Raw genomic sequence first — 18,069 nt, 5'->3', positions numbered from 1 at the left:
GTGATGCTTTCTAAAGCCATGCTGATGCACGGACAGCAACTTCTCTGTCTCAAGGAAATTAATTATATTTGAACTGAGAATATGTTCAATAATCCTGCAACAAACCGATGTTAAGGATATTGGTCTGTAATTTTGAGGATCCTTCCTTCTATTCTTCTTATATACATGCGTCACCTGCGCTTTTTTCCAGTCGCTCGGGACTTTACGTCGGGCAAGAGATTCGTGATAAATGCAAGCTAAGTAAGGAGCCAATGCAGTAGAGTACTCTCTGTAAAACCTAATTGGAATCCCATCAGGACCTGGTGATTTATTTATTTCCAACCCATTCAGCTGCTTCACAACCCCAGCGATGTCTATCACTACGTCCTCCATACAGGAATCTGTACGAGACTCAAACGGCAGTATGTTTGTACGATCCTCCTGCATGAAAGATTTCTCAAATACTAAATTTAAAATTTCAGCTTTCATTTTGCTGCCTTCCATTGCCAGGCCAGACTGATCAGTGAGTGACTGGACGGAAGCCTTCAACCAGCTCACAGATTTTACATAAGACCAGAATTTCCTTGGGTTTTCAGCAAGATCTTTTGCTAATGTACGACGGTGGTAGTGGTCGAATGCTTCGCGCATCGCTCTTTTTACAGCAGCACAAATCTCTACTAATTTTTCTCTGTCGTCATTCTCCCGACACCAGTAAATATAAAAATAATAACTGGTTTTGACAGCATGAGGTTCTCCATAGAATAGGTGAGGAAATAATAAGCGGAAAAAACTGACTAGAAGGAACTGGATGACAGAGAAAAAAGAAAAGCAAAACAAAACCGACGCAACCCGATTATAAGGTGGGGTGAGAGACTCAGCTCTTCGCACTCACCCCAGCGATGCCCGGCACGAGCTCCAGAACGAACAGGAAGAGCGCGAGGGGCAGTGCCGTAGCGTGCAGGCGACCCGCGTGCAGCAGTGCCGCGCCCGGCGCGGACGGCCTCTCGCCGCCCTCGGACAGGGCACCCGCCACCAGCGTCCATACGGTGAGCCCCGTCAGGTAAGCCACGAGCCAGGCGGCGCGCAGCCCGCGCCCCAGCGGCGGGCCCTCGTCCTGCTCCCGCCCGCCGTCCCGCTCCCAGCCGCGGCACCGGTACCCGTCGCACAGTGCGTAGTCGCACGCCACGAACAGGCCCACCGCCGCCCCCGTGCTCAGGAACAGTTGCCGCAGGCACACCACTGCTGACATACCGCACCTTTACGACATCCGCCAGTACATTCGCAATGTGTGCAGAACCACCTAACATAGCTGTCAGTGTAAAGTAGTACTGCACAGTTCAATATGGAAAACTAATGTACACACCTATATTTCATATTAGTAATTTCTCTCTTCAACCTTCACATTATCTTTTAGTTGTGTATAGATAATGCTCAATTTTGATTAATTTTCATTTCCATTCAAAACTTGAGTCTAATAAATTAATAATGTGTGATGAAAATAGGGATGTGTGGAGTAGTCCATTGTTTATGTCAATTAAATTTAAAATTAATTGTAAACTGTAACACTAATTTGGAACTAAAATTAATTTCATATTTCAGTCAATGTTCAATAATAAAAATTATGTGAGCGACTGTTAAAGCACAGTATTACTGAAACAATTTACAATACTGGCCATTAAAATTGCTACACCACGAAGATGACGTGCTACAAACGTGAAATTTAACCAACAGGAAGAAGATGCTGTGCTATGCAAATGATTAGCTTTGCAGAGCATTCACACAAGGTTGGCGCCGGTGGCGACAACTACAACGTGCTGACGTGAGGAAAGTTTCCAACCGATCTCTCATCCACAAACAGCAGTTGACCGGCGTTGCCTGCTGAAACGTTGTTGTGGTGCCTCGTGTAAGGAGGAGAAATGCGTACCATCACGATTCCGACTTTGATAAAGGTCGGATTGTAGCCTATTGCGATTGCGGTTTATCGTATCGCGACATTGCTGCTCGCGTTGGTCGAGATCCAATGACTGTTAGCAGAATATGGAATCGGTGGGTTTAGGAGGGTAAAACGGAACGCCGTGCTGGATCCCAAAGGCCTCGTATCACTAGCAGTCGAGATGACAGGCATCTTATCCGCACGGCTGTAGCGGATCGTGCAGCCACGTCTCGATCCCTGAGTCAGCAGATGGGGCCGTTTGCAAGACAACCATCTGCATGTACAGTTCGACGACGTCTGCAGCAGCATGGACTATCAGCTCGTAGACTGTGGCAGCGGTTACCCTTGAAGCTGCATCACAGACAGGAGTGCCTGCAGTGGTGTACTCGACGACGCACCTCAGTGCACGAATGGCAAATCGTCATTTTTTCGGATGAATCCAGGTTCTGTTTACAGCATAATGACGGTCGCATCCGTGTTTGGCGACATCGTGGTGAACGCACATCGGAAGCGTGTATTCGTCATTGCCATACTGGTGTATCAACTGGGGTGATGGTACGGGGTGCCACTGGTTACACATCTCGGTCACCTCTTGTTCGCATTACTTTGCACAGTGGGCATTACATTTCAGATGTGTTACGACCCATGGCTCTACCCTTAATTTGATCCCTGCAAAACCTACATTCAGCAGGATAATGCACGACTGCATGTTGTAGGTCCTGTACGGGCCTTTCTGGATACAGAAAGTGCTCGACTGCTGCCCTGGCCAGTGCATTCTCCAGATCTCTCACCAACTGAAAACGTCTGGTTATTGGTGACCGAGCAACTGGCTCGCCACAATACACCAGCCACTACTCTTGATGAACTGTGGTATCATGTTGAAGCTGCATGGGCAGCTGTACCTGTACACGCCATCCGAGCTCTGTTTGACTCAATGGCCAGGCGTATCAAGGCCATTATTACGGCCAGAGGTGGTTGTTCTGGGTACTGATTTCTCAGGATCTATGCACCCAAATTGTGTGAAAATGTAATCACATGTCAGTTCTAGTATAATATATTTGTCCAATGTATACCCATCTATCATCTGCATTTCTTCTTGGTGTAGCAATTTTAATGGCCAGTAGTGTACAATACCTATTCAGGAAAATGGAAAGTAGTGTAATATACTTAAAATTTAGTAATATTAATGCTATTTTGTACGTTGAATATGCTAAATGTCTACAATGTACTAAATAACATGAAACTGGTGTAAAATAGCAAACGGATTTGCATTTAATCCAAACAACAGTATGTCATAGTGAGCTGAGCATTAGATATTTGATAAATAGGTAGGTGGCACACGCCGTTGGGTAGTGATCGTCAATAACTGAGACCAAGTCTCTGCGTGGTTGTCAGAATCTCTGTAACTCAGCTTGCATCTGAAGAAAATAATAGAAAACTAGGAAGTACAAGTGTGTCGGGTTATTCAGAAACCAGAAGTCAGGTCCTGTTAATACTGCACCAAAGATAACTATAAATTGTGAATGAAATTTTTTTTTATTATTTACATCTACATCATACTCTGCAAGCCACCTTATGGTGTGTGATGGAGGGTACTTTCGGTACCACTATCTGATCCCTCCAACCCTGTTCCACTCGCAAATAGTGCGTGGGAAGAATGATTGTCGGTAAGCCTCTGTATTGACCAATTTCTCAAATGTTCCCGTGGTCGCGAGATGTATGTGGGGTGAAGTAATATGTTGTCCGACTCCTCCTGATAAGTGCTGTCCCGGAATTTCAATAGTAATTCTCTCCGATAAGCACAACACTTCTCTTGTAATGTGCGCCAGTGGAGTTTGTTTAGCGTCTCCGTAATGCTCTCTCGCCAGCTAAAAGACACCGTGACAAGACACGCCACTCTTCGTTGGACGTTCTCTATCTCCTCTCTTAGTCCTGCCTCGTGGTGCAATAGTCATCTCTGAAGTGTACTGTGTTACCCTCAAGAAATTGAAGAAACAACTTCAGCGTCTTTGTTACCCTGAGAATGCAAGCGACTTCTTCTCCACAGGACAATACACAGCCTGACAACTCTGCGCACCCAGCAGGAGCTCACGAAACATCATTGGACTGTTCTTCGTCATTCACCCTACAGCTCAGATCTCGCAACTTCCGAGTTCAACTTGTTTAGCCCAATGAAGGACGCATTCCGTTGGAAGCAACACATGGATGATGAGGAAGTTATTGATGCACTAAGATTTGCTCTGACAACAATCAGAGTGGTGCCACACGAGCATACAAGCCTCCCAGTAAGGTGGCATAAGGCTGTCATACTGAATGGACATTATGTTGAAAAACAGGGTTCTCTAGCCAGAAGAATGGGGAATAATATGGCGTATTGCAATGCTGAATAAAACCAACCTGCTTTCAGGAAAAATTGTGTTGTACTACTTATTGAACACCCATTGTAATTCTTTTGTCACATTTGTAAAAGCACAAGTTGTCAGTTATGTAAACATTACTGTACTTACCATTCACACGTAATTTATGATGAAGACATGTGCACCATTCAAAATTATAGAAGTTGGTAATTTTTTAAAATTATTTCATATTGCTCTCAGCTGTCATTTTATTTATTTGTTGTACTATTGCACAATTTCAGTCCTACGACATTTTCAAGTGTGTAAAATAGGAGAATCATATACACAACGTATTAGCATTACTTAATTGTTAAGTATGTCAGCTCTCATGATATGCTATGAAAATTATAGATTACTTCACAGAAGGTTATCATGGTAATTTCACCAAACAGGATTTTGCTTCTGTGTATATTTAATTAACATTCATCATTGTTGTGCTTAGATTATAATATCTAATTGTCAAAAATTTGAAATGTAAGCTCAGTTACTCTCAATTAGTTGTTGCAGAGATCTTATGCTGATTATACACGTACACAGATGGTGCATAACTGGTGTTATTCTGTCATATGGACATAAAAGTAATAAGATTAATAAAATAAAATAAAGCCAACATACACACATCAAAAACAAGTTTTGCCTCACCCTGTTTCCCACAACTCCTGAAGACATACGTTGACTGTGGATATTGTATCACAGACACAGATCCTTTGACTGTTCAGAGATGTCACTAAACCCACCCAAAGAAATAAACAACCATGCACGAGCAGTGTCTGTTAGACGGAGGGTGTCCAACAACCGATCAATTCCAATCGTTCCACCAGGAAGGAGGTACACGACTCGTGTTGTCTGTAATTCAACCATGCCTAGACGGTCAATACTGCAGTTCAATCACATCCGCATTGTTACTTTGTGCCAGGAAGGGCTCTCAACAACGGAAGTGTCCAGGTGTCTCGGAGTGAACCAAAGTGGTGTTTTTCGGACATGGAGGAGATACAGAGAGACAGGAACTGTCAATGAAATGCCTCGCTCAGGCCGCCCAAGGGCTACTACTGCAGTGGATGACCTCTACCTATGGATTATGGCTCGGAGGAACCCTGACAGCAACGCCACCATGTTGAATAATGCTTTTCGTGCAGCCACAGGACGTCACGTTACAACTCAAACCGTGCGCAATAGGCTCCACAATGCACAACTTCACTCCCAACGTCCATGGTGAGGTCCATCTTTGCAACCACGACACCCTGCAGTGTGGTACAGATGGGCCCAACAACATGCCGAATGTACCACTCAGGATTGGCATCATGTTCTCTTCACCGATGAGTGTCGCATATGTCTTTAACCAGACAATCATCAGAGACATGTTTAGAGGAAACCTGGTCAGGCTGAACGCCGCAGCTAGAGGTGATGAAAGGCACCAATATGGCTGTATGATACGTGAATGCCATCCTCCAACCGATAGTGCAACCATATCGGCAGCATATTGACAGCCATTTGTCTTCTTGGACCACAATTCATGCCCCCATTGTGTACATATTGTGAATGACTTCCTTCAGGATAACAACATTGCTCGACTAGAGTGGCCAGCATGTTCACCAGGCATGAACCCTATCAAACATGCTTGGGATAGATTGAAAAGGGCTGTTTATGGATGACCTGACCCACCAACCATTCTGAGGGATTTACGCCGAATCACTGTTGAGGAGTGGGACAATCTGGTCCAACAGTGCCTTGATGAATTTGTGGATAGTATGCCACGACGAATACAGGCATGCATGAATGCAAGAGGATGTGCTACTGTGTATTAGAGGTACCAGTGTGTACAGTAATCTGGACCACGATCTCTGAAGGTCTCGCTGTATGGTGGTACAACGTGCAATGTGTGGTTTTCACGGGCAATAAAGGGTGGAAATGATGTTTATGTTGATCTCTATTCCAGTTTTCTGTACAGGTTCCAGAACTCTTGGAACTGTGGTGACGCAAAACTTTTTTTAATGTGTGGATAAACTCTACAAATCTGAACATACAAATGTTTAAAACTGCACTTTTATAGCCATGTAACGAAAAAGGAATGAAAATTATGCTGTCAGAATGAGACTGTGATGATTCATTGTATAGTTATACGATCTTCTTCCGCATGTTCATGACTATAACAATGACTGTGGTCTCTATGGCTCTGTGACATTTTGCGATAGATAGCACAAAATTGTCTAGGAATTTGCATAGTTATTTTAGTTCATTTAAAACTTTGTCCAACTGGTTCATTAGATCTATTTACATTTCAATATCTTCCATCATGACCATGACTTTACCTTTCTCTATTTTGTGCAGGTTGTGTAGTGATTTATGATATGTGATTTGTGATTTGCATCTTAAAGGGACACATTCACAAAGGAATTCCCATATGGAATCAATGTTAAAATGAGGAAACTTGAGGCGCACTTCGAAAATAAACTTTTACAGAACACGGATGAAACACCATCTTCAAATTGTATAAAAATTGTATATTATGAGATATAAGTTTTTTGTTCTACAAGAGCTGTTCCATAAAGAATGATCATAATTAATTTTTGACAACATACCTTTACTCATTCTCACAATTTTGATGGTCCTTCTCAAAGTAGGCGCCCTTTAATGGGATGCACCTGTCCCAGCATTTCCGCCAATTTTCAAGTACATGCTGGAAACCATTTTTTGAGAGTTCGTTCAAAATCGCCTTCGCAACTGCTTCTAATGATTGATAATGCCTTCCACGAAGGTGTTTCTTCATGTTAGGGAAAAGAAAAAAGTCATAGGGGGTAAATCCAGACTATAGGGAGAGTGAGGGATGCACTTCGAGTTGATATTTGCAAGATATTCAGCAACAACATTGGCAATATATTATCACGGTGCAGCATCGAGCCTGTTTCACAGAAATGTGGTCTTTTGCGCCCGATATGGACTGACAATGTTTTCAGGAGATCCCTGTAGAATTGTCCCGTTACTGATGTGTATGCAGGTACAACATACTGATAAACCATTCCATGAATATCAAAGAATGAGATGACTATAACTTTCCCAGCAGAAGTGACCACTTTTGCTTTTTTGGGGGTTGCTGATGAAGGAGATTTCAACACTGAGCTTTGCTATTTGCTCTCAGGATCAAAATGACAGCCAAGTTTCATCAGCAGCAATTACATTCGAAAGAAACTCTGGATCTTCCTCAGACACCAACTTTAACTGCATGCAGATCTACACACAAATGTCCTTTTGTTCGGGAATCGACAGTCTCGGAACCCATCATGCACAAACACGTATCTTCATAATTTTTCTGTCACCAACGTGTGGGTGATACCCAATGAAATGATCAGTATTTCAGAAAGTGATCTTAAGGTAATTCGTCAATTCTCTCTCACTATGATAGCAGCAGTGTTGATGTTTCCATAAGAGCAGTAAGTGGAGCTCCAGGTCCTCTTTCCTTTGAAATTGATTATTTCTCCTCTTTAAACATTTTAAACCACCTAACGATAACTGCCAGAGTAGAGTAGTACTGCACAATTCAAAATGGAAAACTAATGTACACACCTATATTTCATATTAGTAATTTCTCTCTTCAACCTTCACATTATCTTTTAGTTGTGCATAGATAATGCTCAATTTTGATTAATTTTCATTTCCATTCAAAACTTGAGTCTAATAATTTAGTAATAAGTGATGAAAATAGGGATGTGCGGAGTAGACCATTGTTTACGTCAATTAAATTTAAAATTAATTGTAAACTGTAACACTACTGTGGAACTAAAATTAATTTCATATTCCAGTCAATGTTCAATAATTAAAATTATGTGAGCGACTGTTAAAGCCCAGTATTACTGAAACAATTTACACTACTGGCCATTAAAATTGCTACACCACGAAGATGACGTGCTACAGAGGTGAAATTTAACAGACAGGAAGAAGATGCTGTGATATGCAAACGATTAGCTTTTCTGAGCATTCACACATGGCTGGCGCCGGTGGCGACACCTGCAACATGCTGACAACAGGAAACTTCCCAACCGATTTCTCATACACAAAAAGCAGTCGACCGGCGTTGCCTGATGAAACATTGTTGCGATGCCTCGTGTAAGGAGGAGAAATGCGTACCATCGAGTTTCCAACTTTGATAAAGGTCGGATTGTAGCCTATCGCGATTGTGGTTTATCATATAGGGACATTGCTGCTTGCGTTGGTCGAGATCCAATGACTGTTAGCAGAATATGGAACCGTTGGGTTCAGGAGGGTAATACGGAGCGCCGTGCTGGATCCCAAAGTCGAGATGACAGGCATCTTATCCGCACGGCTGTAGCGGATCGTGCATCCACGTCTCAATCCCTGAGTCAACAGATGGGGCCGTTTGTAAGACGACAAGCATCTGCACAAACAGTTCGACGACGTCTGCAGCAGCACGGACTATCAGCTCGGAGACCGTGGCAGCGGTTACCCTGGACACTGCATCACAGACAGGAGCGCCTGAGATAGTGTACTCAACGACGCACCCGCGTGCACAAATGGCAAAACGCCATTTTTTCGGATGAATAAGGTTCTGTTTACAGCATCAGACGGTCGCATGCGTGTTTGGCGACATCGTGGTGAACGCACATTGGAAGCGTGTATTCGCCATCGCCATACTGGCGTATCAACCGGGGTGATGGTACGGGGTGCCATCTGTTACACGTCTCGGTCACCTCTTGTTCGCATTGACGGCACTGGACGTTACATTTCAGATGTGTTACGACCCGTGGTTCTACCCTTCATTTGATCCCTACAAAACCTACATTTCAGCAGGATAATGCACGACTGCATGTTGTAGGTCCTGTACGGGCCTTTCTGGATACAGAAAGTGTTCGACTGCTGCTCTGGCCGGCACATTCTGCAACGTGTGGATGGCACCCAATGAAATGCTCAATATTTCAGAAAGTGATCTTAAGGTAATTCGTCAATCCTCTCTCACAATGATAGCAGCAGCGTTGATGTTTCCATATGAGCAGTAAGTGGAGGACCATGTCCACGTTCCTTTGAAATTGATTATCTCCCCTCTTTAAACGTTTTAAACCAGCTTTGAGCTGTGCTGTAGGGAAGAACAGATCCTCCATAGGCCTCCTGTAACATTGTATAGGCCTCAGCTGAAGATTTGTTGAGACGAAAGCAGAATTTCAAAGCCGCATATTGTTCCTCGTGTTTTATCTCCATTGCAGCAGTAGGCGCTACTGAAATAGTCTGTCCTCACCTGACTCTCACTGGCAGGAACCAGGAGTCCCGACAATGAAACTACAACAGCGTGTTTGTTGCACATTAAGCTCACAGAATATCATAAGATTAAATTTTAGCGTGAGAAATTATGACCATAAAAAATTATGAGCATTCTTTATTGAACAGCCCTTGTAAAAACACACACACACACACACACACACACACACACAAAGTATTACATACAAAAACCTAATGTAACTGCCATACACATGTATGTTTCAAACATTTCATTTCAGGACTATACTATGGCTTAGCTTCATCCTCTTTATTTTCTTTTGCTTTTTTCTTTCTTATTCTGGCTATCCTGGCCTCCTTAACAGCATTTCCTGAAGAAATTTAAGGAGAACGGATACTTTCCATGTCGATACTTTACTGTCCGCTTTCAGTATTGATACCGACCTTTGTTTGAAGAGTCTTTACACTTCAGTCTATTTTGACACGTGAGCTCTGTACCACATCACTGAATTGGGAACACCAAGCTTTAGTATTTTTTTCTAACAAGAACAGTTTTTGATAGTCTTGCCCAATGACTGAATTCAAATTTTCATTCAGAGTCAATAGTTTTACAATGGACATACTTTTTTGAGAGCCCTTGTTGGCTAAGGTATTTGAAAATGGGTTTGGCAGTAAGTAAGGATATTTCCAGAATGAGATTTTCACTCTGCAGAGGAGTGTGCGCTGATGTGAAACTTCCTGGCAGATTAAAACTGTGTGCCGGACCGAGACTCGAACTCGGGACTTTGCCTTTCGCGGGCAAGTGCTCTAGTGCACACAGTTTTAATCTGACAGGAAGTTTCAGTAAGTAGGATAGTTTTCTAGAATTGGAAGCTGTACCTGGGTTGTTGTATTTGCACCAGCTGTCAGGTCCCCATAGGGTTTCTCACCCACTGGAAGTTTATGAAAGGATATTGCCCAGATAACTCTTCTGATTGCATCTATATTGTTGCAGTTATTCTTAATTTTCATATCATAATAATTCTAGATCCTATCTATTTCAAGTTATTTTAGCCCCCGTTTATCACCTAACTTATTTCCACTACATACCTTTACTGTACATGCAGTATCCACTCCAGTCTATTAATTTTGACTGTAGGCCTGTATGGTGTATCTTATATGACTTTTTGATAAGCCTTATTATCCCCCATCCCCAAGGTAATCTTTATACAGGACACATATTGACTGGTTAGACATTCTTGGGAACAGGAAGCATCTAGAAGCTTTTTACTTGAGGCAGACACTCAGGATGACTTTGCATTCAATATTCCACCCGCCACGGTCTGTAACAGGAAGTTTCATTGCTTATTTTTATATATTTATTCCCATTAAACCTGAGCTTATACCCAAACTTCTTTATTCTACCCATCCTACTTATAACTGTTCACAAAAACACACTAAATCATTATATTTGTATCACATAAACATAAACAACAAACATGAAGGATTTGAAAATCAATAGTCAGCAATGCAGACGGACTGACAAATATTGAAAAAATAATTCTCTCTTGCAATCAAAATAAGGATATCTGTCAAACACATATACTTGCTGTACTGTAGTTCGTGCTCGGCAAGACAGCGCACAAATGGGCGATATACTTAGTTAGCAGACACCATAGAAAAATTAATAACTCAGAAACTAGTCATTAAATTTGAATGAAAAAAATGACATTTTGTAGCTAAATAATAGGAGCATTAAACAAGACACAAAAAATTTTTTCAATTTTTTTAAAATCCTGTTAGTGACTGTATCCTCTTAAATGTGTAGAAGACGTGGAGGTGTTGTTGTCAGTTATTGTTGAGTGTTATTTAAACTGGGTGATAATCTTTCTTCCCGCCTGTCAAATATAAAATTTTGGTGATCTTAGCAGTTAATCTTGTATATTCCAGGTTGTGAAAATTGTTCTGATTCTTGTGGTGTATGTCTCAACAGCCACTATAGGCTGTGAATGTTTCTGCAGCTAGTTTTTGCTTCTGTATTCTTGAAACAACAAGTTATTTTGTTGAAAATAACAATACCCTGAAAAAAGTTAGTAACGCTGGAAAAGAATTCATTATTCAATTAAGACTTGACGCTAAATATTGTTCCAACTGCATATTCTACAAATTTCAGGTGTAATCACTGAATACTTATTATTTTGAATGATCAATGAGTATTTACATTTCATCATGTATGCCATACTGCAACCTAATTAAACTGAAATTAATTTTTGTAACTGCAAATTTGTTAAAATTGTAATCACGTATACTAATTTTGAGTGTAATCATTCTAGAAATAACTGAGTGTCTGAGCGTGTCAACTAGATTGTTTTTGGATCATCATCTGTACGTTTCATGTTTGCATTCTTCCTCTATCTTTGCACAGAACACTTCACTCAGCTGCCGTCTTACCTGCACCCCACTATAGTCAATTCCTTTCCTGTTGCAGTTGCAAACAGAATGACAGAAAAACAAATGTCTTTATACCTCCCAATGAGCCCTAATTTCTTCTATCTTTGTGTTATTTATCTGGCAGTACGACCTTTCTACAGTCAGCTTCAAATGCCAGCCCTCTAAATATTCTGAACAGTCACCGTTTTCCAGGATTTCCCATTTGAACTCCCAAAGTTCACATAATTAAAAATGTGGGATATATTAATTTATAGCAACGAGTAACTCACTCATCCACTCAACAAAATATAAGTCTTACGACTATTTATTGCACATTACTGCTATCTGACAAAATTTACGAGATCTATGTTTCGTATTGATAATTTAAAGGAAGAACAATACACAGTTATAACATCCACTTTTATAAAATACCTGGTACCAAATGGTAACATTACCGGTTGTACTGGTTAGAGTAAGTATCCGAGGCAGTACTGACCCCTGTGTGAGAAGAAGAAATAGTGTACGATAGCGACGACCATGATGAGCCCCTTGAGCGGGTCCTGGGCGTGGCACGGCACCCGCTTCTCCTGCAGAGCACTCAGTGTCAGGAAGCCCGCCAGGGCCAGAAGCGACCCGTCCCTCAGGGGCACCAGCCAGCGCCGCCGCGGCTGCAGCCGCAGGCGGAAACGCACGCTCGGTGGCGCGTAGCCGGCGATGCCGGCGCTGCCGTAGCCGCCCACGCGTACGCCCCCTGCCACCCACGCCACTGGCAGCAGAACTGCTGACGAACCTGTATCGCGTCGTCACGCAGTTAGCACGCTGTAATTTATTGGATCGAGATTCCTTCCATTTACTATTCGGCACACTCTTTGACAGTAGTGCACTGGAGACCATGTCAGGAGGACCTGACATTTTCAAACACAGTTTACATCTTACTCTTTGATTATTTGATGTTATACACATGTGAAAAATACTATTTCGTGATTAACTCAGTATTACAGCACACATAACATCATAAAAAAAATATTGTTTCAAAAATGGCAAAATAATGTTTCTATTTCAAGCATAATACAATGCAATACAAAATCATCCAAATTAAAATACAAAACTCATATTCGAGAGGTTGTGTGAATGAAGGCAGCTGATACAACTCTGCGACTAGTGTGAAAATTAATGTTATCTACAATTAATTACTTAAAAAAACTATATTTACAAAAAAATTATATAAAAGGCTGGCTTTTATCAAAGATTTTAAAAAAACGATGATGACGATGAGGTTCCATACTCCGAGGAGCGTAGGGGACGATGCGGAAGACCTGCACCGCCGTACTAGGCAAGGTCCTAGCGGAGATGGTTTGCCATTGCCTTCCTCCGACTGTAATGGGAATGAATGATGATGATGATGACGACAGAATGACATCCAGTCATCTTGAGGCAGGAAAAATCCCTGACCCCGCCGGGGATCGAACCCGGGACCCCATCGGCGGGAAGCGAGAACGCTACCGCAAGACCACAAGCTGGGGACAACTTAACCTAAATTATCCTAAGGACAAATACACACACCCGTGCCCGAGGGAGGACTCGAACCTCCACCGGGACCAGTTGCACAGTCCACGACTGCAGCGCCGGAGACCGCTCGGCTAATCCCGTGCGCTGCGCGAGAGTGGAAGGGTAGAGAAGTACTGCGGAACTGGTTGGATCAACTCTCTGTCAGGCACGTAATTGTGAATTGCGGAGCAGATGTAGATATGTCGCTCCACACAGTGGCTTTTTTTTGTCATCAGTGTCTTCTGACTCGTTTGATGTAGCCCGTGTCGAATTCCTCTCATACCTTTTGATCTCGGAGTAGCACTTGCACCCTATTTCCTCGATTACCCACTGGATGCATTCCCACGCTCTGTCTACCCCTGCAGTTTTGCTAAGTACCCGACTCCAAATGTTCATTGCATGCACCGAGAGTCTTGCCGAACAGAGTGCCGTTGGCGGGACCTTTTGCCGTTTTATTCATACACGTGTCAATGTCATATCCATCTGTAGTCACACCACAGAAGGGTGCAAAACAGGAGGGCTGAAAAAGGCTAAGTACCCTTTGCTGCTTCGGATCGAGGCCAGATTTCGTGGAATGGTTTCGAACGGCCGCTAGCGATTCGACCCTGCAGATCAGAGCAGAAATTTCTGTCGCACTATTCTCCAAAAGGTTACGATGAGTTTCTGTGGGGTTCCTAGCCCTCGATGTCCTTAGAGAAGGTTGGAATTGTCCGAGGGGCCCAGCAGCGTCAAAGGTTCTCGAGAATGTCGTCCTCGGCTCATCACACTGCAAAATGTGTCGGAATCAACGCCCTATGGAAACGGTGGTTTCACTGATGACTTTTATGCCACCCCTAATGCCTTTTCGTGTAGATTTCGAGTGGCAGTGTGTGTGAAATTTTTTTCTTGGCTACTAACAAGGAAACCGCGCGATTTCAACGCTGGGCGTCGCGGTGCTGACATCTAAACACTTGAAACTGTCACAAAAAATAAAATCCAACAAAACCACACAAAACACAGCATAGCATCACAGTATCCCAATCTCCAGTTCACCTATACAGCTCAACCCAGACCAAAAGTGCACTTACAGTGTCGGCATTACGGTGTTGCAGTTACTAACTGTATGTGTGCTGAATGATAGGAAGTGAACACGATGAATGATGAACTGGATAGGACAAGAACACATGATAAAATAGTTTTCTACAAACGTCAGAAGTGGATTAACGTTTTTCAATTAAATCATGGAAGAAGGTAGGTGGATCAATGTTTTTAGTTAAATCATGCGAGAACGTACACGGATCAATTTTTATTATTTAAATCATGGGAGAAGATAGGTGGATCGATGTTATTTACAATAGAATCACCTGTTCAATATACTAATAAACATTGATCCACCTACCTCCTATCACAATTTAATTAAAAAAAAAAAATCCACTTACTCAGAGGTTACACAGGCACCTAAGAGTACACTTTCAATTTTATGTCATATTATGTTTCATACACAGTGTTCTCCACCATTGTGCCACTGCGTAATTTTGCACACTCCATATCATGATGACGGTAGCACACTAAATGTCACAATAACATACCTCACAAATACATCGCCACCACATAATTAAACCGATAGAGCACACAACCTCTTCATACATGTGCCCTCTACAACATTACACTTCTACTTAAAAAAAAAACAGCGGCTCGATGACATCACACAACAACACTTCCTGAGTGGGACGGTGTGTCGGTCCTCAGCAGAAATCCGCCCGGCGGATTAGTGTTGAGCTCCAGTGTGCCAGCCAACCTGTGGATGGTTTTTAGGCAGTTTTCCATCTTCCCCAACAAATGTGGGCTGGTTCCCCTTATTCCGCCTCAGTAACACTATGTCGACAATTGCCGAGCAAACAATGTCTCCACATACTCATACACCATAATTACTCTATCACGCAAGCATCTGGGGTTACACTTGTCTGGTATGAGACATTCCCGGGAAGGGTGGGAGTCCACTGGGGATCGAAGCACACAATTACCCTCGGTTGAGCGTGGGGCGGCAGTGGGGTGAGTGGACTGCTGTGGTCTGTTGTGGAGTTGTGAACCACTGAGGGCTACAACGGGACAAAGCCTCTCCATCATTTCTAGGTCCCTGGTTCAATACAGAATACACACATTACCAGATGTACACAGAAAGCACAATGATGTTTCCCACAACAGAGCTTTAAGTCAGGTAGACAACACAGAAACTTAAAAAATAAGAAATAAGTTGCATAGATGAGGTTCCAGTCTCTGCTCTGAAGGTTTGCATGCACAGCATACAAGTTCCCATTAACGAACATAATAAATGAGTTCTTTAATTCAGGTATGTCTCCAGAGTACCTAAAACACACGTAAATTATTCCCTTGTAAAAGAAAGGTAATCTGCAGAGTATTCAAAATAACTGACAAGTTTCACTTCTGTCTGCATTCTCAAAAACAACTCAATCAATCGTGAAATATAAGCTAATGAGCTTTTTAACAAAGCACAGTTTGGTTTCTGAAGTGGGATGAGTACAACTACCAGCCATTGCAGAGTTCATAAAAGCGGTATTTGAAGTTCTTGACAAGGATGGCTGTGTTTCAGGCATTTCTTAGATTTGTCCACTAATGACCATAAAATACCACTAAACAAGCTAGAAGCATTATGTACGAGAGGAATTGCAAATGAGTGATTCTAGATTTACCCAGAAAATGGGGTGGGAAAGGTAGAGATACTGTAGTTCACACGTCTGTTGATGACAAATTTTTAGTGAAGCAAATAGTCAGACAAGAAACGTATAAACATAGGTGTTCCTCTGAGAAGCATATTGTGTCTCATTCTGTTCTTAAGGTATAGGGTGAATCACCCAAAACTTGTACTGCAAATATTGCGGAAATGGAAAGTACTATTGATATGCAGTTTTCACTGAAAAGATCGGTAGTCAGGTGCTCAAATCATTACCCAATAAACAGATTGTAATAATACTTAGAAAATGTACAAGGTGTACAACTTAGCTTCCGCCGTTTTTTTCCCCAACATTTGAGGTTTTAATGAAACAAATTGGTTACACATGTATCATTCAAAGTATTTTCCATCGCTGGCCACTACTTTCTCCAATCTTTCTGGCAGTGTACAAACCCCGCGCCGAAAAAATTGTTCATCTTTTGAAGTGATCCACGAATCGATCCAATTTGTGACTTCTTCATGAGATTGGAAGTGTCTGTCAGCCAGGCCATGCGCCACTGATCTAAACAGCAATAGTCAGAGGGAGCAATGTCTGGAGAATACAGCGAATGGGGTAGGACTTCCCACTTGTCGTGCTGCAAAACCACTTTACCGTGCCTCTCGATGTATTGCGACCGTTTGTCTTTTAATGCTCTGCTAAAACCCATTAAATATGTTTGATAACTAGCACCTGTGATTGTTTCACTTGGTTTTAACACCTCATAGTACACGCCTCTCAGCTGGTCCCACAAAATACAGAGCACGATTTGGATCCGTGAATATTTGGTTTGGTCGTCGATGTGGAAGCACATCCAGGATATACCCACGATTTTGTGTGTTTAAGGTTATCATAATGAACCCACTTATCATCCCCGGTCACAATGCAATGCAGAAATCCCTTCCGTTTTTGCCACTGAAGCAACTGTTCACAAACACACAACCGCCATTCAATGTTTCTCGGTTCCAGCTCACACGGGACCCAAGTTCCTTCTTTCTGAATCATACCCATAGCCTTGAGATGTTTTTAAATGGCTTGCTGTGTCACTCCCACTAATCGTGCCAATTCTTCTTGGGTTTGGCGCGAGTCTTCACTCGGCAATGTCTCCAATTCTGCATCTTCGCAAACATTCTCTCTTCCACTACCGTGCCGGTCTACGACGTTAAAATCACCATTCTTGAAGCACTGAAACCACTCACGACATGTTCTTTCACTAGTACGTACTTGAGACCATTCAATGAGACTCAGCCGCTGTTTTCTTCATATTGAAACGTAACAGTAACACCTCCCGCAAGTGACGAGAATTAGGCTCGTAAACTGACATTTTCAATCGAGAAGAACTTTATGACGCAGACAGAAATTGACTAATGTTTGAACGAGGTTATGTTGACCGAGGTCCAAGCTAACTGCCTGACGTCCGCGATCTGTTTCTTTCAACCGCTACTTACTGTTGTTGCCACCTATCGGCAAACTGCAAAAGCAAAGTTGTACACCTTGTATTTTTTGTGCAAATACACTGTTTTTAAATGGAGCAATGGCTATTGACAGGTTCTAGACTGATGGGCCGAATATTTCAGTGAGCTACTGAATGTCACTACAGAAAGAGAAGTTCTGGAAGAAAATGAAACAGAGTGTCACCAACCGTGGTAGAATATTAGTCAGGATGAAAGATCTGTACCTATACCAACAATAAAGCCTAAGGAATAATAAGGCTCCTGGTAATGAAAACATTTGGCAGAGGTGATCAAAGTGGGAGGTGAACATCTAATAAGGTTGATACATCAGCTGAGAGTGGAAACATGGGAAAAGGAAGAGATGCCAGACCAGTGGAACATGGCCATTATATGCCCAATTCATATTAAGGAGGACAAAG

The 18,069-nt window shown here is 42.4% G+C and overlaps 1 protein-coding gene across 1 annotated transcript in view; it reads right to left on the bottom strand.

Moving 5' to 3' along the window:
- Positions 1 to 853: 853 nt before the first annotated feature.
- Positions 854 to 18,069, bottom strand: part of LOC124553351 — a 28,391-nt gene continuing 11,175 nt past the window's right edge. The window contains exons 2-3 of the mRNA XM_047127225.1: positions 12,437 to 12,730; positions 854 to 1,218 (exon numbers count right to left, since the gene is read on the bottom strand). Of these exons, the coding sequence (XP_046983181.1) occupies positions 854 to 1,218; positions 12,437 to 12,730 (659 nt within the window). The remainder of the gene's footprint in view (positions 1,219 to 12,436; positions 12,731 to 18,069) is intronic.

The sequence above is a fragment of the Schistocerca americana genome, chromosome 11 (genome assembly GCF_021461395.2).
Source record: "Schistocerca americana isolate TAMUIC-IGC-003095 chromosome 11, iqSchAmer2.1, whole genome shotgun sequence".
Lineage (NCBI taxonomy): Eukaryota > Metazoa > Arthropoda > Insecta > Orthoptera > Acrididae > Schistocerca > Schistocerca americana.
The sequence above is the reverse complement of the archived record's forward strand: the minus strand, read 5'-3'. Positions and strand labels throughout refer to the sequence as shown.